The sequence below is a fragment of the Tachypleus tridentatus genome, chromosome 4 (genome assembly GCF_004210375.1).
Source record: "Tachypleus tridentatus isolate NWPU-2018 chromosome 4, ASM421037v1, whole genome shotgun sequence".
Lineage (NCBI taxonomy): Eukaryota > Metazoa > Arthropoda > Merostomata > Xiphosura > Limulidae > Tachypleus > Tachypleus tridentatus.
The window spans coordinates 63,756,813-63,777,893 of record NC_134828.1 but is presented as its reverse complement, the minus strand read 5'-3'; the positions used below and the strand labels follow the sequence as shown (position 1 = coordinate 63,777,893).

General features: G+C 30.2%; 1 protein-coding gene across 3 annotated transcripts; it reads left to right on the top strand.

Annotated features, from left to right (window-relative positions):
- Positions 1 to 991: 991 nt before the first annotated feature.
- LOC143249281 (uncharacterized) lies at positions 992 to 20,316 on the top strand. Of its 3 annotated transcripts, none has more exons than XM_076498842.1 (10): positions 992 to 1,149; positions 1,861 to 2,650; positions 4,103 to 4,186; positions 5,625 to 5,810; positions 6,161 to 6,347; positions 9,801 to 9,877; positions 12,691 to 13,743; positions 14,883 to 14,959; positions 15,720 to 15,839; positions 19,193 to 20,316. In XM_076498842.1, the coding sequence occupies exons 2-10, from the start codon at positions 1,972 to 1,974 to the stop codon at positions 19,397 to 19,399; spliced, it is 2,670 nt and encodes an 889-aa protein (XP_076354957.1). In that variant the 5' UTR covers positions 992 to 1,149; positions 1,861 to 1,971; the 3' UTR covers positions 19,400 to 20,316. The 3 variants fall into 3 exon arrangements, with proteins under 3 accessions (XP_076354957.1, XP_076354958.1, XP_076354959.1); XM_076498844.1 differs by lacking the exon at positions 992 to 1,149 and adding an exon at positions 1,230 to 1,369; XM_076498843.1 differs by having other exon boundaries at positions 1,030 to 2,650.
- Positions 20,317 to 21,081: the final 765 nt, after the last annotated feature.

The following is a 21,081-nucleotide window of genomic DNA, read 5'->3' as shown; positions in this document are numbered from 1 at the left end:
CAGTGTATCTGTGTGGTTTCACAAGTATTCTTGCGCTCATGTACCCACGTACTTGTCACAATACGCTCTTCAAGTGTAAATGGGCTTACATCGGCCATATTTCTCTGAAAAAAAAGAAACAAATGTATAATACATGCGTAATTGAATATAACATAATAACATATGGAAGGGTAGAGACTTACGGGCCACCCTGTATATAGAGAGGTGTGACTTTCTCTGGCACATGCACTTATGAAGTTCAGTGACCCTTGTTCGATCTGGCTGGCAATGAATAACTTTCCCATAAAACATCAGTTTTACTTATTACGTAGGTGAAAATAACCATTAATTTTTCACAGTAAGTTAAGCCCCCACTTTATTCGTATAGTAATATTACTCTCAAATTGTACATAAATTCTAGAACTGCATCAGAAAGAAAAAAAAAACATTCATTACTATTTCATCATCTGAGTTCTCACAATATTTCTTCTGTTTATAAAATAGTTTTGTAGTTAAATTTCTTTTTAAGTACAAAGCAACTTACAATAACTTAGGTGAATCGAAGTGAAGTTGTACCTTTTTTATGAAGCGTATATATTAGGCTTACGTGTATTGATGTTATTAATTCAGAGTAAATTTAAGTTTGATGATTTTCTTTATTCTACAAAATATTTTTAAATTGTGCACTATAAAAATTGTTTTTCAATAACTAACATATTAATAATTACCTTTAAGCATCTGCAGTAACTTTTTTACACAAATATAAAAGAACAAATGTGAATTTATAATTTTCTTAAGTCTACGGATTTACGACGCTAAAATCATGGGTTCGATTCCCCTCGGTGGACCCAGCAGATAGCTTGATGTGGCTTTGCTAAATGAAAAAAATAGTCGACATATTAATATCCTATTACTATCTAATTATCAGTATTAAATATGTTTAACGCGCAAATATAAATATAAAATAATTTGTCAACTGCTATAACGGTGTAATTGTTTCATAACTTATAAATACACACACAAGCTCTTGTAGACAAATACGCATATATCATACACGTAAGGTGCGATTCGTAAGTGGTGACATCTTTGTTATCAGATGTCCGATAGTAAATGTTTACGAATTGGGGTCGGTAAAGAAGATCTATTTTCCGTGAGAAAATCTAAAGAGAAGTAGATCAGTTGTTGATAATTTCAAGTTGTTTTTATATTGTTGTTAATATGTTAATAAGTTTTATTTTGGGTATATAAATATTTTAAGTTAGCCATTTCCAAGTTAATATAATATGTACTGTGGCACTAATGGTATATATTTATATAGCAATACAGCAATAGTAAAATTACATTAAATTGAAAGGCAAGTGCGTGAAAAAAAACAGATTTCAAGAATTAGGTTAGTGAGTATTACCAATAAACAGCGTTGACAGTTTTTGTTTCTTTTGTAATACGTGCTGATAACATATTGGAAACAACGCCTTTTTGTATGTTACTTCTGTAAAACCTATTTTCCAAGAAGAAGAAGATTATTTAAGAAACGAATTTGTTTGCAAGAGCTAATTCACCCACAGTTTCAGAATTTTCCAAATTACTACATATATATGCATGGGAAAACTTCTGATTATCTGAAATTAAGTTGTTGATGTTCTTCTAGAATTAACCAGTATACTTCAAATCTATAAAGTGTTTGGGTTATCAGTTATAGTTTTAAAAATTGTGAAATTTCATATTTTAAAAAAATAAACATTGTACCATTTGATCTAGATATTACAAAAGGTGTTTTTAAGCTACACTTGGCAACACAATAGTCATTGTGTTTGTATAAAATGCTAGTATTGTAAGTTCTGTTGCTGTTAGCATATCAGTGGACAACTGCTTGTTTTTCAGAAAACCAGGGTGTTTTATAGTGGAACTTGTAGAATATATCAACTTGATGAAAAAAAACATGAAGAGCTTGATCATAAAACTGGTTTTCACACCTTGTTCAGTCTATTAATTATGTTCAGTTGTGGAACAATGTCACAACATGTACATGTAACTTGCCCAACAGAAGCCCATAATTTCAAATCAGTCTGGCCTAGAGAAACTGGAAGAAGAGAGCAAAGTGAGAAAAAAACATTTCCAAATGAAGTGCATAAATTAGGTAATAAGAACAAATATAAAGTTAAATTGGATAAACCAGTTCAAGGTGTTCAGTCTAGAGCTGGCCATGCTTCTTGCTCAAATGAAGTTAAACAGTTTCAACCCATTAAACGTGGGTTAAAAGAACACAACGAAAAGAAGGCAATTTCACAAAGTGAAGGATATGAAAAATATAAACCTTGGGTAGAAAAGTCATATTGGTATGTCAAAGATAAAGGTCTACAATATAGCTCAGGCTTCACTATAGAAACTGGATCAAAAGAGCAAGTTAGCAAGCAGTCAACATCACAGAGTTCAATAGAATCTAGTGATAACATTCAGATTAATGTTAGAGCACATAAACAAAATGAAAACAATGTAGAGCATGTATTTAATGTGAAGGAAATCAAACAGTTTAGGACAACCTGGCCTGATGATGCTGTAGCTAAACAACAAGATAAGAAGAAACATATATCTGACAATGAAATGGACAGTAATGAGAGCTCAGACAAAGTCAAAACCAAACTAAAGTCTCTGTGGAACAATATGAAATATGGCAAGTATTAGTTAGCATATATATGATTTTATGTTTTGATGCATTAAAAATAAATTATAAAATGGGTTTGATATTCATCCAGAATAATAATTAAAAATTGTAACATTTCACTGCAATGACCAGCATTGTCAGGTGACATAAGCAAGCACTAATCAGATTGCCACAAAATCTACTAGCCGTATTAAAATTAAGCAATAGAAAAATTTCTTGACATGTGGAAATACCTTACTAAACTTTGTGCTAATGTAGGTCAAATTTCTTATCTATAAATAAAAATAAATTGAATTATCCAAATTATGGCAGAAATTCTCATAATCCGAGCATGCAATTTTACATATCGCAGATCTAACTCTGAACTTTAAATTTGTTGTTTGTGGAAATATATATAAAATTATAGAACAAATTTTTAATTAGACTACCAAATTCATCTGTTAATATAGTAGAATAAAACTATTTGATTTTAGTATGAATGATTTTTTTTTTCTTTTTTTGGTATAATCTGACACATGACTTTGTATGTGTATTTATGGTTAACCAACACAAAGGGATTAAACTTACTAAAGTTTAATTTTTTAACTTTTCCAGCTTGTTTCAGATGTTATAGAACATATTATATACAATGTACTTGTGTGTATGATAAACTGTTCAGTTTGTTTTATTTGTTTTGTATCTCATTGCATTAAATACTTATTTGTCTCCTGTTAATGCATATTGCACAGAGATCAACTCATTTATAAAAACCTTTTATATTATGGTGTAATTTTTTATACATATTTAACAAACATATGAACTATTTATTGATGAAAGAAACTTTAAAGGTATTCAACTTTCCAGCTAAGTTGTGTGTTTTCTTACCTTTTTATTTATTGTATGATAATATGAAAACATAAGTTAATAAAATTCTGTACGATGGCAAGCTGTTAACTACAGAGTTAATGAATAATAAAATTATTCAACATTGCTATATACAGTTGACCTTAGTTCAAGTTTTTATTACATAATATGTTTTCAAATTAAAATGTTTCCATCTGTTTATAATATTCCTGAGACTACTTTCTTAATTATAGATTGTGTTTAGATAAGCTATATTTTCAGAAATACTTCTTAGATTTGGTTATAAATGGTAGGTAAAAATTATTTTTTAAATTTTTATTTATCAGTTAGGTATTCTTTATTGATATATTAATGACTATTTTAATTTGGTTTAACATCAAGATTAACTTGAGCCGTTCATAATTTTGCTAAAATGAAAGGTAAGAAGTTTTATTTTCGTGTGTAAATTCAGTTAAAACTGTTTTGTGATTTATGTGTATATTTCTAAGCCCATAGTAAAGCCAACGTAGACTTGAACTCCTTAACACATCTTGATTAAGGTGAAATAGAATGACTTCCTTATGAAGTACATTGTTAAGTGGACTGTTACATTATTTTTATTTTAATTCTTTACTTTAGGATGGACTGTTAAAATTAAGACAAACTTCAGCTACGAAACACCAATATGGCTCTTGGGACAAATATACCATAAGAAACTCTTAGGTATGTTGATAGTGTTTTTTATAATAATTCACAAACACAAAAGTAAATTCTTAAGCACTGAATGAAAGAAGGGATAGATTAATTTACAACACAAATATATGTCTACAGGTAAAAGGAAAAAAAAAATGTACACTTGTGATTATTATTTTTGTTTAGTATAATATGCTGCTACCTCTTGCATTATAAACCATCCCTTGAAGTGTTTTGTATCACTACTAAGAGAAAAATAATATTTGAATACTACCTGAGATTATAGGTGTTCCAAGAAACTGAATCAAACCTTCAGTGTCTAAATGAAATGAATAATAATACTCACTTCATTTTATAAAATAATAGGTAACACAGCCACAGCTGTCAAAGTACAAGTTCTCCAAGTTATTTGGAAAAAATCAAAGAACATTACATAGCTTAAGCATTATCATAAAGCACAATATGCCATTCAGTGGGAGAATAACTGAGGTAATTAATTATGAAAGGACTTAGAGGTACTGAAACCAAAAAGGTTTACTGAAAATTATATGAGTTTTACATAAAGAGGGGGGAGAGAAAGTGAAATACGATTTGACAATTATAAAAAGTAATTATAACTCAATGCAGTTTTATGTTATTGTTCAATGTGTGTTAAATAAGCTTTTAACTCCTCTCTTCAAATCATAATCATGGTAAGTAATATGTAGTAAGATCAAAGTTTAAAAGATATGATAAATGTACAGAATGAGATTTTTACAAAAGTAACAATACATCATCTTTCATTAAAACAACTGAGATGTAATAACTTACACTAAGTTACAACAATTGAGAAATGTGTATCATAATTTTTAAACTATTTTATTATTGCAGACAAGTTAATTTTGAACACAGAAGCTAAAAGGTTGTTTGATTCTGAATGTTTAGATTAAAAGGTCATTTTGAGTTATTATTATATTACTCGCTTCACAGATTTAAAAAAGAAAATTGTTTTTGATGATGCTTAAATAAAATAAAAGAAAAAAACAATAATTTCTCACAACTGACCAATCCTCAATGTCCTCTGATTTTGAGAAGACATCCAAGAAGAGTGCCAAATAATGGTTTACTGTTGCTATTATTGGATTATGAATATTCTAAACCTCTCTTATCATGGTGATTATGTGAAAAAGAAAATGTTAAGAGATAAAAGAAAAGTTATTGGATAGAGGGGGTGGTTACAAAAGCTCTTGTCCCAGTGCCTTTAAATCCTTGTATCACCTAAAGACAACAGTGTGTTATTTTATATTACTGGTGAGAATACTGCCAATTTACTTTATGCTAAAGTCATGAATGTATTGTAAAATAATATTTTTGTATATGTAAATTTATGTGATATATATATATCCTTCTATTTTCAGTAAGTTTAAGTTGTATATACTAAAGAATAATTATACTGTAGAATAGTGTAATCAGAATGTTGTTATCATAGAGTCAGCAACTGCAAGCATGGAGAGATTTAAGCAAGATTTTATCAGCAGAATATGGTTGACATACCGGAAGGAGTTTCCAGTATTAGCAGGCTCAAGTTTGACCACAGACTGTGGCTGGGGTTGCATGCTGCGCAGTGGACAGATGATGCTAGCTCAAGCCCTTCTTTGCCATTTTTTGGGTAGAAGTTAGTATATTAATAAACATTGGTTATGTTTAGTTCTGGAATGGTTAGATTAGTTGGTTTGATTTAATACATATTGTCTTTGAAAAGTTCTGGAAAACAATGAAAGCATTACTTTAAACCAGAGCATTATTATGAGTTAAAGTATAAGACTTACTGGAAAAAGATATTGGTTTTCAAATTTCTGGATTAAGGAATATTTTTATTATCACACTTGTTTCTTAAAAAATAGTAAAAGCTAATTTTCATAAACTTGTATGAATTGGTTTCTCTGCCTGTTTGTGAATATGCTGAGAAAACACATGGTGAGGTTTCAATTCATGGACTAAGTGGCTTTTTTTCTCTTTTCATAGGCTGGAGATGGCACAGCTCTCAAACAGAGAGGACTGAAATTTTCCATAGAATGATCATCCGATGGTTTGGAGATGACATGCACCCACGATGCCCTTTTTCAATTCATCACTTAGTCGCTGCTGGACAGAGTTTGGGCAAGAAGGCTGGTGATTGGTATGGGCCAGCTAGTGTGGCATACATCTTAAAGTAAGAATGTGTCTGTTTTGAAAACATTGTTCCCGAAGTGAGGTTGATTTCTTGTAATTTGTCAAAGGAGATATTTTGAAGCAGATAGAACTATTTAACATTTATTTTCTATGTGTGTTACAAAAATATGTATATATTTAATACCATTCAATAAAATTAGGAGTTCACTTTACCAGGATGCCAACTTTTAGGCATTATTGTTTAGGTGTATTGTAATTTACACATCTTAACACCGTAGCCACAAAGTCACCTGCTGGCAAGTGATGTCCAAGAGTATTTTTCACTGTATATCTCATCAGTCGCTGCAAGGTATTAACAAAATATGCATTTATAGAAAACGTGATTCAGTATGTGTATTATGTAATATGTCACGTTTCTTCTCTTCTGTTTTTTTTATATGTGTGGAAAAGAAATGCATGAAAGAAAATCAAAAAATGTGAGGCAAAGAAATTTGTAGTTTTTTAGTAGTAGTATTTTCTGAGTGACCAAAAATTAAATGAAACATTAGACTAAATCAATAAGAAAAATTGAATTAAGGCAATAGTGTATAATATTTATGTTGATGGGTCATTTTGAAGATTTCTATAAATCATATTATAATAGTTGTAGAAATATCTGAAAATGAAAAGATTTTTATACAGAGAAAATTGTGTACCTTCATTATATAAAAGTGCTAAAATGAATGGAGTAATATATAGTATAGTAACATTAGTTAATATGCATTATATGTGTTTATCTGTTATTTCAAAGTGAGTTTCAAGGTATATATAGGCTTTGGAAGTTCTTGAAAATCACAAATTTTGTGGTGAAAGTCCTTGAATGTGTTTGTGTGCTGAACAAAGTAAAAATATATATTTATACAGTAAAACCTGTTTAAGGCGGAATCACACAGGACCGAATAAAATTTCTGGCTTAAGTAGGTTTTCTGGCTTAAACAGTGAACATGCATTTCTTTAATTATATATAATTTTTGAGTGGAACATTATACTTGCTTCACTCAAGGGAAGTAAGACATTTGTGAATAAAGTTATTATACTGTTTATGCTATATTTATTAGAATAAGAACTAAAATAAACAATCAAAATATACACAATTACACATAATCTTAATCAAATTTATTTGAAGGAAGTGTCCAGTTTTAACTGTTTCGTTTTTTAGTGGGCTTTATCATGCAGTTAAAAAAGAACATCAATTCTACGGCATTTTCATGAAGTTCGTTTTCCCCCTTCATTTTTGCATACAATTTGATAGTGTTAATATAACATAACACATGTGATGAAGTAGGAATTTCTATATCCTCACTATCATTTCCATTTTGTTCATTTTCTGAATCTCTCACACTGTAGCCATCTTGCAATTCTATTATAGATTTTAAATCAATTTTGTCAGTTTCTGTTAAAACTTTCTTGTCAATGTTCACAAAACTTTCTGTGTTCACAGAATCATCTGCATCAATCTTTTCGATCAGAGTTTGGATTTCATTAGAATTTTAATAACAAACAACTCTTCCACAATCTCCGCTATTATCAAGAATAAATCCACAGTTTCGAAAACACTTTATTATGCATTTCATTGAATAACTTAAAAATGCAATTGCATCTAACACAATTTTCATCAGTTGTCCATGTTTGCTATAATATGCTGAAGCATCAATTTTCTGTATTTCAATTTTATACAACGTATAATTCCACTATCTTGTGGCTGTAGAACTAATGTTGTACATGGAGGTAGAAAGAATAAACAAACATTTGAAAGTTGAACTTTTGGGTGACAAGTTGCATTATCTGGGAAAAGTAGAATATTCCTGTTTTCTTGTTCCATTTTTTTTGTTTAATTTGTTCAAAAATTCCTCGGATATAGCACTTGTCATCCACGCTTTATTATTTGTTTTCCATTACACAGGAAGTAGATTCTTCCTTAAATTTTTGAAACAGCACAGATTTTCACTCTTACCTAATACCCATGGTTTATCTAGTTTTCCATCAGCAGATGTGACCAAAAGTATAGTCTCTTTTGAATAGCGACCTCTGAAATAATAACCTTAGAAAAAAGAACAGAATATATTTAACCAATACATACTGCAACAAAATGTCTGAGAATTTATTAATATTTAAACAAATTATTAATTAAACAAGAATTTATTAATATTTAAACAAATTATTAATTAAACAAGAATTTATTAATATTTAAATAAGAAATTAATATTTAATCAAAAGCATTTTTTTCCACCTTATTCAGGTTCTAATCCTACTTGTTGATAGATGAGGTAGGTGAAAGATAGTTTTCCATCGATGTTACGCATGCAAGAGAAATCTTAAGATAATGCTGCAAAATTTTGATACTTCTGGCTTGTACAGGTTTCCACCCTATGCAGTTTCTGGCTTAGACAGGTTTCACTGTATATGTAAAATTGTGAAATGTCTCTATATCACCCTCTGTATCTCTTTAATGGCTAGTCTTAGGGGAAAAAAAACATGTACATTAAAATAACTGTTTTCAAGAGTATGCTACAGGAAAATTATTCAACTTTTTTGCTGTTCCAAAAGTTTCATATTGATACAAATATTGTTCTGTTGATCTTTGTATATGCTTAGTGGTCAATCTGAGTAAAAACATATTAAGAACATGAATGTTTCTTTTTGTAAGGAAATTTCATGAAAAATTGGAACTTTGTCTGTTAATTAATTGAAAGAAATATTTGGAAAACAGGAGCATGAATGGAAAAAAAATCATAAAGAGAAAAATGTGTCTGGATGTATATTTGTTGTTCTTCAGTTTATATATATATATATTTAGTTTTTCTTGTTAGTGTTATATACATAAATGAGTTTATTGTACCATATTAAATAAAATAAATTATCTCCTCTATGGCACTTTTTATAGAAATGATAACTCTCAAAAAGAGCTGAGTTTAGTAGCAGTCTTTTCTGGTACTCAGTAAAATTACAAGGGACTATAGCACCCAGTGGAAAAAAATTCCATGGTTACTTGATAAACTTGATAATTCTGTTGTGCTGGATACGCTCATTGCAGTAAAAAAACACATTTTTGTCAACAATGCATTGTTGTCAGTCCACTTTGCTTAAAAAAAAATGCAATGCGATTTTCCTTGTTGAAATAACACATGGAATAACAAAAATGTGGTTGTAAACACCCTACTAGACAATCTCTTTTCATATACAGTATTATTCAAGGCATTGAGTTGGGTGCACAGTTTTTATTTATTCTTCATTATTTTTAGGAAATGTACCATTGAATTATTTCAACAGGCATCTGGTAGTGAAGTAACATACACAAATCCATATTTCTTCTTTGGTGGTATTCATGTGTATGAAATTCTGTACTAATTAATTTAGTTCCAAAACAAAAAAGGTGTTCATTAACTTGCCGCTTTTCATGGTATTTTTTAATAATGTGTATGTATTTAAACAGTGTTAACATTATTTTTTATAGGCAAACACTTCAGTTGTCAGCAAGCGAACATCCACTTTTGGACGAAATTTGTATATATGTAGCTCAGGATTGTACAAGTAAGCTGAAAAAAATCGTACTATTTTTCTTAAGAGACAATTAGTCTGTATAGTTCAGTTTTCATGTGAAATGTTTTTAATGGAGTTATGTTTCATGTTAATAATGAAACAAGCACAACTTTAATTTCAATTTTAAAAGGGATAAAAACTGTAAAAGTATCAGAAAATATTTCCACCATCTTTTCTCCTACTTACAAAAACCAGTTTTGGTGTCTTGTTAGACAAACTTCACTACCAACAAAATTAATAATTGTTCATATTGGTGAGAACTATTTGTTCTGAGATTATATTCCATCTTCATAGTTTTACTATCTTCCTCGCATGTCTACCAGAGATATTCACATGGTGTTAACTTAGAGACAACCCTCACCTAATTTAACATGAAATTGCTTAAGTTGCATTATTACATGAAGATAGATTATCATACAACAACAGTCCTCCAACAGGAGGGTGACATATCTCTACTCACTTTCCATCATTACATTTTATCCTTCTCAGTATTGTGTTGACCAGACATATTTAAATTTTCCATTTGAATTCAGTTCATTAAGATTTTTATCATAATTAAACTTTAATTTTCACTTTCTTAGGATTTTGTTTCAAAAGCTTTAATTTTCTCAAATTATCAAACAATAGTGATTTATTCTTAAATCTGAGTGAATGATACTGTTCACAGTTAGGCCTTATTTCTACTATGACTTTTGGAGAGGCCTGTTAACTGTAATGGTTATTTCAGCTGTTGTTTATTGTGTTATGTTGCTTAACAGATCTCCTACTCCAATCCCATTGGTCAAATTTCCTTCTCTTCATTTGGGAATGATCTTTTGGACTATGGCCTTTATCTGATTTGTTTTGGGTAGTACCTTACCATTTGTAAAAATGACCATAACCTTTCAATCTCTTTCTTGATTTCATTATCAAGTATGTTTCTTTATCTTTTGTTTGTGTTTTACCCCCTATCCATGTGTGCCCACAGGAAGTTATAAGAGGGGGCTGTTTGCTCCCTTACATTTCACAAAAAAATTGCACTTATTGTAAACTTATGTTAAGTTATGTAAGCTTAACATTGTAATTTAACTATGTTTAGTCATTTTTATTAAAACTGCAAATTTATGTTTGTGTTTAAGCACAACACATACTCATTTAGTTTGTTGACTTACTCTATAAAAGCTGATTCCTTACATAGACATTTTGACCTTCCCCTCTTAGAAATATTTCTGTGGTTGCCCATGATCCTTAGTTTTCTACTTGCTAGTTATTAGGATTTCTAATGTTTTCTTTCTCTAGTAGCTCCTTTCTCATGCCCAAATGCCTTGTCCTTCTCATGTTTATGATGACTTTGGTCATAATTTGTAGATTTTTTTTCTCTTCTCAATTCCCTGTCATTGTTATCTGTTTGGCCAACTTAGGGACTGGTCCCCTTACCTTTTGTTTCATTTTCTGATTTCTTATTTTTGTCTTTTGTCTCTGTTCTTCTGTATTCTTTTTCTTAACTCCACCTTTTGTTTGAGGCACTTATTAATGCTCCATATGGGCTTCTGTAGATGTTCATTTCCTTCTCTGTTTGTCCTGTTCTACTTCTTTTGATCTATCCATCTATGCTTTGTTTCTCTTCTCCTGGGAGTTGTTGATTCAGGTTATGTTTCTCTCTTCTGTACTCTTTTCTTCCTTCTTGTTCACTTGATGTTCGTCTGGCTTCTTTTTTTCATTAGATGTCTTCAAAGGTGTTCTTTTCTCACTGATGTCCTGGATTGATAATTTTATGGTTTCTGTCCTCATTATCTTCCCAAATATTTTTCATCTGTTTCAACTTTACTCTTTTTTTTTGTTAGTCCACTTCTAACCTTCCAGTTCTACATATCAGACCTTCCTCTTTCTTTCATCTTCCCTCTTCAATCATTCTTCTTGTCAGTGACTGTAACATACTTATAATCCTGTGAGGTGTTGTCTTGGAAGTTAACATTTTCTTTACCTCAAAATGTATTTTCAGTAGGTACTCACCTCTGCATGTCTAATATCTCCTCTTTCTGTGCACCTTTTATTTTTACCCTGCCTCATTAAAGAATGAAGTTTCATGAGCGCAAGTGCGTAGGGGGAGTTATTGCACGTAGAGGTATATCACCCTCCTATTGATGGGAAGCTTTTATTGCACAGTATTGTAATCATGTAGTAGTGCAATTTACATAAATACTTGTGAAAGCATGTGGGAGTTGCTGTGAGGATAGTGGCAATGAAGTTTTTTTGATAGATGTGTGAATAAGATATCTAATCTCTGTAGAAGTGAATATTTATCAGAAATACATTTTACAGTAAAGAAAATGTTAATATACAAGATACAACTACTTATAGAAAAGTAAGGCTCCAGAAACTGATTAAGGCATGCACTGACACATCAAATTTTGTATCAAAATGGATGCTTGTGCTCAACTTGTGTATGAAGTTTGTTGAAACCATTCAGATAAATTACAGTCCTCCTCAGAACCTTTTTAAAGATGCTTTCATAATTCATGTTCATCGTTATGTTGTTGAATGTTGAGTTAAATACAAAGACCTTCTTTACTGTTAAAGTCTGTGTGCTTGAAAATGGTTGAACCAGTGATCAAAATATCATTCTTGTTTTTAAAAAAAATTCTTCCTTAGTGTTAAAGCTACAACTTGTTAAAAGTTGTAACCCTTTCCATTCTATATAGGTAATTATGTAGTAAAGCCTGCTTTTAACATTAGTTTCATAATTCATTTATAGTCATTTTATCATGAAAATTCTAAAATATTATAAATATTTTAATAAACATTTTCTTTTCCTTGTTTTACAGTTTATAAAGATGATGTTATTGAAATGTGTACATCTTCACGGAAACATTCCACTGAATACAAGTCAGCTTTCCTGAACAGTATGTCACACTCTTGTGAATCAGCACGAGGCTATTGGAATCTTCTATCTGAATCACATGATGCTTCAAGTAATGCAGCAGAAAGTCACTTAATGTCAATCCCAGAAAATCAAGAATCAGTAAGACTGTACTGGAATCCACTTTCCACGTTACACAGTTCTTCCGCCCAAGATGTAGAAAATTTTTTGTATTTACCAGAAAACTCACAACCAACACAAATAGAAAGATATAATTTCCCTAATTCTCATGATGTACATTTCTCCATCCAGAAGGAAAGACATTCTTTTTCATATCTTTCTGAGAATCTTAAATCATTACAAGTGTCTCACTTAAGTTCCCCTCATGGTGAATGTGCCCATCATAAAGAAAATGGTGCATGCTCTATTCAAACAAAACAAACTGGGCTTCAAGAAACAGCTATCAACACATTTAATCAAGCATGTAGTGATAGTGGAGGAAGTAAGTGTCAGGAACTTCAAATGGATGGTGCACATAGTACAAATAATGTTAATTCTATGGGCTTAGAACGAACTAATTTCTCTGAAACTCATTTGAAGTCTGGTATAGAAAACAAAAGTAAATTATTATTTCATGAAAGTAAAAATGAAGGAAATTGTGAGAATTTCATGGACAATGAAAGAACTTTGTCTGTTCAGGAAAATTCATTACATCCATCTTATGTTAAAAGATTAAATTCTGATCCTTCCACCTCTGGTGAGGATTCTCTGATTCAACATCATGACCATGCATCTCCAACCTCTCTTCCTTTTGGAAGTTCGGAAGATATGATTGTTTCAACTCAAGAACAGACAGGAAGATGGCGAGGAGTTGTAGTCCTTATACCAACAAGGCTAGGGGGAGCCAATCTTAATTTCATGTACATTCCATGTATCAAGTCACTTTTAAGTCATGAAAATTGTATTGGTATTATTGGTGGTCGACCCAGACACTCTCTGTATTTTGTTGGCTGGCAAGGTGTATATTTTGTATTGTTAGAGGAGACTTATTTTTTAAAGAATTCTTTAAAATATTTATTTATTCCTTACTAATGGCCCGGCATGGCCAGGTGGGTTAAGGCATTTGACTTGTAATCTGAGGGTTGCAGGTTCAAATTCCCCGTTGCACCAAACATGCTCGCTCTTTCAGCATGAGGAGCATTATAAAGTGACAGTCAATCCCACTATTCATTGGTAAAAGAGTAGCCCAAGAGTTGAGGGTGGGTGGTGATGACTAGCTGCCTTCCCTCTAGTCTTACAATGCTAAATTATGGACGGCTAGTGCAAATAACCCTCAAGTAGCTTTGTGCGAAATTCAAAACAAATAAAGAAACAATTATTCCTTACTATTTATTTCTTGTGCATTGATGCTTTATTTTACGTGTATGAAAAGCTGTAGATTTCAACTAATCTTTCTTAAGTTGTAAGTTGCACAGAAAGGCATTTAACTTAAATAATTTCTATTAATACACAAGGTAAAGTTGTAAACTAATAATTTAAAACACCACAGTAACTCGGTTGTTATTAATAAAATGGTAGATGAAGTTGTGACATAGAACACACAGCAGAGTTTATTATTTGGATAGTGGTTTTATAACAATAGCTGAATGTGGGATATAATGTATAAACTGGGATAGGATAAAAGTGCTTCTTTTCTTATAGTAACAGTTGTTGTAAATTTTAATGTTTTTTTCATAAAAATAAGGTAGTGATTAATAATAGTATATTAATTTCTTAATATTTGTGAAGAAATATTCAAGTAGGGTAAACTAAACTTTATACATCAAAATCTCTTAAAATTAATATTTTTGATACAAAGCCAAAAACGAAAGATGTTGTATGTATGTAAAGAGCAAATAAGTAAACTCTGGTATAATTTATAATGTGGAAATGAAAAAAATTGCCCTAGTAATAAAGTTATCACTCAGTTCTTCTATTTGAAATGTAGAAATTAGCCTATTGTTTTTACCATAAAATCTAGGACCAGCATTTTATTGTAAATATATAACATTTATTGTCCTTTAAGTTATTTGGGGCTAGAGGTAAATATTTATCACATACATTTTAAGTATAATAATCACACTTTTCACAAAAAATGATTGTATTTCTGTCTTCTAGAGGATAAATTGATTTATCTTGATCCACACTACTGTCAAGAAACTATTAATGTTCTTGTTCCTGACTTCTCAGTACAGGTAAGAAAGATGATACAACTTTTTAAGTTTGGTTTTAGTTAAAATATATTATATATCAATCTTGTAAAATCATTCATTCAACTGAGAATCTAAGCAATCAGCACAATGAGAAAGGTGAAATTCCAATGAGACATAGGGGTTACAAATTCATCATTATTATAGCCTGATTAGTATAATAAACTCATGCAAAGATGTATTTACAGTAAACAGAAAGATTACAGTTTTTGATATGTGTGTTGGTTTGCTTGGATATATAATTTCATTATATTTCAATGCTTTATTTTTGAAATCATATGATGTCATTATAAATTAAAAACCCATCAGACAACTGTCATGTAGATTAAATCTTCATAGAAAAGCCCTCTAATGGCTCAGCAGTATGTCTGAGAGCTTATAACATTACAAATATGCTTTTGATACCTGTGGTTTGCAGAGCATAGATAGTCCATAGGGTCATTGTGCACTTGACATCAAACAAATCTTGGGTCTTTTTTTTAGAAAATTATACATTAAGACACTTTCTGCACCGAGTTATCTTTTGTCAGATTAGGAGCTGTTTTATAAGAAAAATAAAATTTTGTTTTGAAAAAAAAGTAATTTAAAGTTTATACATTATACAGAATAATATGGACATGATAATGTCTAAAAGTAGGTTACAACAAACAGAATTTTTTTTCTTTTCAGGATTTTGTTTAATTAAGGCAATATAAGGTGATAGTTTTAGCAAATATATATTCATTTTGAAATGTTAATTTTTCAGTCATTTCATTGTTCATTTCCTCGAAAGATGTCCTTTACTCGCATGGACCCCAGCTGTACCATTGGTTTTTATTTTCGAGAAAGAGACGAATTTTTAAGTTTCTCAGAAACTATGAAAGGGGTATGTATATAATGTCATTAGGTTTTTATGAAAAAATAAAGCATATAACAATCCATTAATATACATTCACAAAGCACCTACACATAATGCAACAAATAAGCAATGAATGAAAAAAAAACATGCCCAGATCTCAAGCATTAACTTCAGTCAAGCTTAAAAAAAGATTTCATAAAATAATTTAAGATGAGAAAATGTTTTGCTCAAAAATAGTGAAAGTTTTCATATTGAAGATATTCAAAGACAGTTCACTGTTTAACATATAAGTAGTGTGTATGCAAAATAGCTGATTTGTTTTCAGGTTTTTCTCTTCACCTGATTGCTTGACATGCCCATATATGTTTCAAGGCTCTGCTTATGTTTCTAGAGCAAGTGTTAAATCCCCCAGCAGCTTACTAAACTTTTCCTGGGTCCTCAGCCTAAGTATTAAATACCATTCCTGTGTCTGGCTTCCATATGGTTATAGGTCTACTATAATTAGGTCCAGGAGAATTTTTCTGTACACTGATGTTTTCTGTACTTCTTTAGTCTTGTTATAATCCCTTCATACATCTTGAATATCTTTCCAAATCTTGTCTTCAATGAGATTTATATTTATTCTTAGTTTTTCTTTAAATATTAGATATATTTCTTTTAACTTGTCACTTAAATTTCATCTTTTGCAATAAAATGTTGTTGAATACTTCACTTTGACTGCACTTTGCACATTATGAACTATCACCTGACTCATATTTATAACTAATAACTCATCTAGATAGTAGTTGAACTAACTAAATCTTAACCTTATGTGTTCTGTAGCTAACATCTGAATGTAAGTTGCATTTACTTATGAGTTTAATATTAAAATTAATAATGGTTATTCTTAATACATTGCTAAGTTATATTTTATTACTTTTATAACTAAAGTAGTTTTAATTACTTATTAAAACTTATCTCTTTTTATTTAAATTTTGCTAAATTGTGAACAGCAAGCTTTTGTGCAAATTCATCTGTAAAAATAATACATACAAAAGTATATATATAAAAAATCTCATAAATATAAACAATGTTACATATAAGTATTGTAACAGCTTGATAAGTAGAATATCTTGATCTCAAGAATGAATATTTCATTAACTTTCTATTACGTAATTATGTGGCCACATAAAAACTACTGTTTAAATCATAAGAGAGTTTTACCAGTTTTACTTGTATATTTTAAAGTTTCTTAGAGACTTATTTTGATCTGCTAATGAAGGTTTACATTACCTAAGTATAGGTTAGCTTGTAGACATATCACTAAAAATGCTTAATTTGTTTTTACATCATTATGCATGAGAAAATTTACAAACACTAATTTCTCATTACATTTCATGTTCACCCATTGTCTGATCAGGACACACAGTAGTGTGTCATGTGATCAAAATAACCTACCTTAAGACCCACTTTATGTTATTAGCAAGATTGATAGTTAAGTAATATTCCAAACTCTGTATTTCAGACTGTGATAAATCAAAATATTATGTCTTCAGTGGATGTGCTATACTGGACTCTAACTTGACATACCAAATTTCAAGACAATCTGTTAAGAAATACCTGAGATGTAACATCCCCAATTTTGATTGAGTTCATTCTATTTTTATTTTTCTTCATACCAAAAGTACAGAAATCATAGAAAGTTTAGATACTGATAAAATGTTGATAGAAAATCATATATAACTCTCATGGAATTTTTTCAAATTTGTTATTTGGGTGGATCTTTTCAACCTACAATTAGGAGTCTTGTTTGGTATAAATAGAAGCCACATATACAAAGTTATTTAATAAAAACCACTCAAATTGCCAAAAATGTTTTTGTACACCTATGCAAAAAGTCACAAGAACTAGTATCCTAATATTTTTACTACAGCTTCACCTAAGAGTAAAAGTAAACTGTTTCAGGTTTTCTATCATTCAGGGTAAAGATGGATGACTTAGAACAGCAAAACTAAGGTGAAAGGGTATGCAGATACATAAGTATTGGTTAGGCCAAGCAAATTATATTATCAGTTTGTAGCTGAAGTTTGCAAAAGAATCATACAGGTGGATAGTTATTATTGATTATTCATTGTCAACTTTTAAGCAGAAATTTTTTTAAATTTTATGAAACTCTCCTAATATAAGAGTGTTTAGTGAGCATCACATGATATGAACTTAAGCAATTAGCATAAGTAACAATGCTTAATACAGCTGTATCAAGTGCATACATGAAAAAGTAACCATTAATCTAGTTTCTATAGTGTTACTATAAAGGAATTATTAACATTGTTTCAGAGAGGAAACACTGCCATCATAAATTTCCGAGAATCTGGTTGATTTTGTAAAGAATGTGGCTATTTGTTCCAAATAATAGAATTGGGGTCCTAAAGTTAATGTTGGTTACTACTGACTGTCTCTTTTTTTACTTGCTGAAATTTGTTGATATATGTTGATAAAAAGTCATGAATAGAAGTGTAGCCAAGAAAGAATTTATTGAGCATGTGACTTAAAGGAATGAAATCAAAATTGGCAGCCAAACTGGTAGCTACACTTATAGCATTGATAAGCACTTTACAGCAAATATTCATTCATTAGTTAACTAAGTTGCTTATTTTGTTTTACTCACCACCATGTCCCAAATTGACCAAAAAGTGTGGCCTGGCTAACTAATGCATGAATATTTCCTGTAAAGTGCTTATCAATGCTGTAACTCTAGCTACCAGTTTTGGTTTCATTCCTTTAAGTTGTACAATCAATCCTTTTTTGATCTCTCATTTTTTTTTCACAACTAAGATTTTTTTTATTAGATAAATGTAGCATCAGTTTTTATTTTTAGTTTCTTCATAAATGCAAACATGCACAACAACCTTCATGTCTCCTTTAGGAGATTTCTCACATGGCATGCTTCCTTTGTAGAAAGCTGCATATCGTCACCTGGATTGGCCTAATCAAGATTTACAGTTTAAGCTTGCAGATCAGAAGAGTGATTTCAAACAAGCTTTAAATAGATGAAATCCATTAAATCTTTTGGGCAAATTATGAATCTTCTATCTTAACCCATTTACTTAGTGAGTGTTTCATATAATAAACTGTGTTTTAAACTTTTTGAACATATTTGTTGCTTTGTTTTTGGATTGTTAAGGTACAATCTAAAACACAGCTATAGATAAAACTAATATGATGCATAATGTTATAAGAAAGAAATTACATGACAGATTTTGGTATTTCACTTAGATGCACTCTTGTTTTTGACTGAGTCCTAATAAATGATTAAACATTACAATGAGATCTCTTCATAAAAGTTTAATGCATTAAGACAACTTTTGTTGTTGTTTTTTTGTGAATTTTCTTATCACTAGATGCTGGTCCAGTCCCATCAACAGTCAGAATATCCAGTGTTTGTTGTAGCAGATGGTCACTGTTCAACAGCATTAGATACATCTGGTACATATTCCTGGAGACTTCTGGAAGAAGAAATGAAGTTAGAAGATTGTAGTCAATCAGTAGATTTCTTGGATAACAATGGAGAAGAAGGATTAGAAAGTCATGACTTTGTACTATTATGAGGTTCTTGTACAAATCATTGTAATTTAATTACCAGGAATGTTTTCAGTGAAGGGCACATTATAGAAGACAACAAATTATTTTCTATCAGTCAGCATACCAATAGTGTAAGATATTTTGATAGTAGGGCACATACATATGTCAACTTAGAAAAACAGTTCACAGTCATTTTTTCTTATCTGTATTGTATAATGGTTGTAGGCCAATATTAAAAACTGCAGTTAAAACTTAAAAGTATTGTTTGACTTTTTAAGTAATAGTGTTTGTAAACTGTGTGCTTTAAAAGCTGTTTAGTTTATCAAAGGTCCTATTGTATACTGAAAATAATATTGTCAAATTTTAACAATATTTTGACACTTTACAGCACATTATAGTTAGTAAGGAAATGGGTTTTCTTTTCCAGAGCTATAGGTGCACTCATGTGTTTCATATGCCTATTTCTTTGTCACCATTATTGTGATTAATTTTGTGTTTGAAGATGTTAAATGGTATCCTTGATGGTTGTATCTTTAAAGATATTATTGAAGTCAAAGTACAATTTATATACATGCTGTTATTAATCAGTTTCAATATTTTATAATTGGTTTGAGGTATAAGTTATTTAGTTTGTAAACAGAATCAAGAAATATTCAGAATATTTGATAAACATAGGTGATATCTTGTATCAACTGTTAAAGCCTCTGTAGCTAGTTTTAATCACTTAAGGCTTTCTTGATACACAGCATATAAAAATACAGCTTTTTTGTATTTCACCCTTTTTATAACAATGACAAAGGTAGTTGCATAAAATTGGTGTATTTTGTTTCAGATTTTCTTTGGTAAAATGAATATCTTCAAGTTATTTTGTCTTCTCTCCCCCACTGTAAAACAACAACAACAACAAATAAATATTTAAATAAAAACCAATATTATGTATTGATAACTAGCATTATCTTTGATTTTTATAGTATCCTACCTATCACCCCTTTTTAGGTTTCTGATTTTTATAAATTGAAGTTATACTTCATATATTTTTTCTTTTGTGCTTCAGTGTAATTGTAGCAAGTATTCACTATTGTTGTTTTTTTTGCAAAGTAAATAACTGTTTGAAAGATAATTCTGAAATTGAAGTAGCTCCATTTTTTCTGAAGAAATTGGAAATAATTTCAACATATTTGTTACTTTTTCAAACTTTGGCTTTTGTGTGTGTGTGTGAACATACTCACTGAAAGTAATTTAAATTTCAGCTCAAGTGGTATTTACATCACTGACTGGGTGTCTGACAAAAATCTTGACTTTGAATTCTTTGACCCATGGAAAAAAACCAAAAAACTTCACTGTTGGTTCATGGAATATTATACTAAATTCATTCAAATCTAAAACTGGGCTAACACTACAAATATGCTTGGCCTGTAAATGTTATTTTAGTTACAAATAAATTTATCAGTTTAAAAAATTGTAACAAGAAAATATACAGGGTGTCCATATGTTATTCACCCCATTATAAACCTTTATAACTTTTGTATTATATGAACTATCTTAAAATGGTTTGTGGCAATTAATAACACAACTCAAGAAATTTTTGTTTTTATTGAGTAAACTACCACAGTTCAGTCAATAATTCAGTAAGCTTCTGCCTTGATGTTTTATGTGCTACCAATGTGGCTCACATGGAAGTTTACTGAATTATTGACTGAACTGTGGT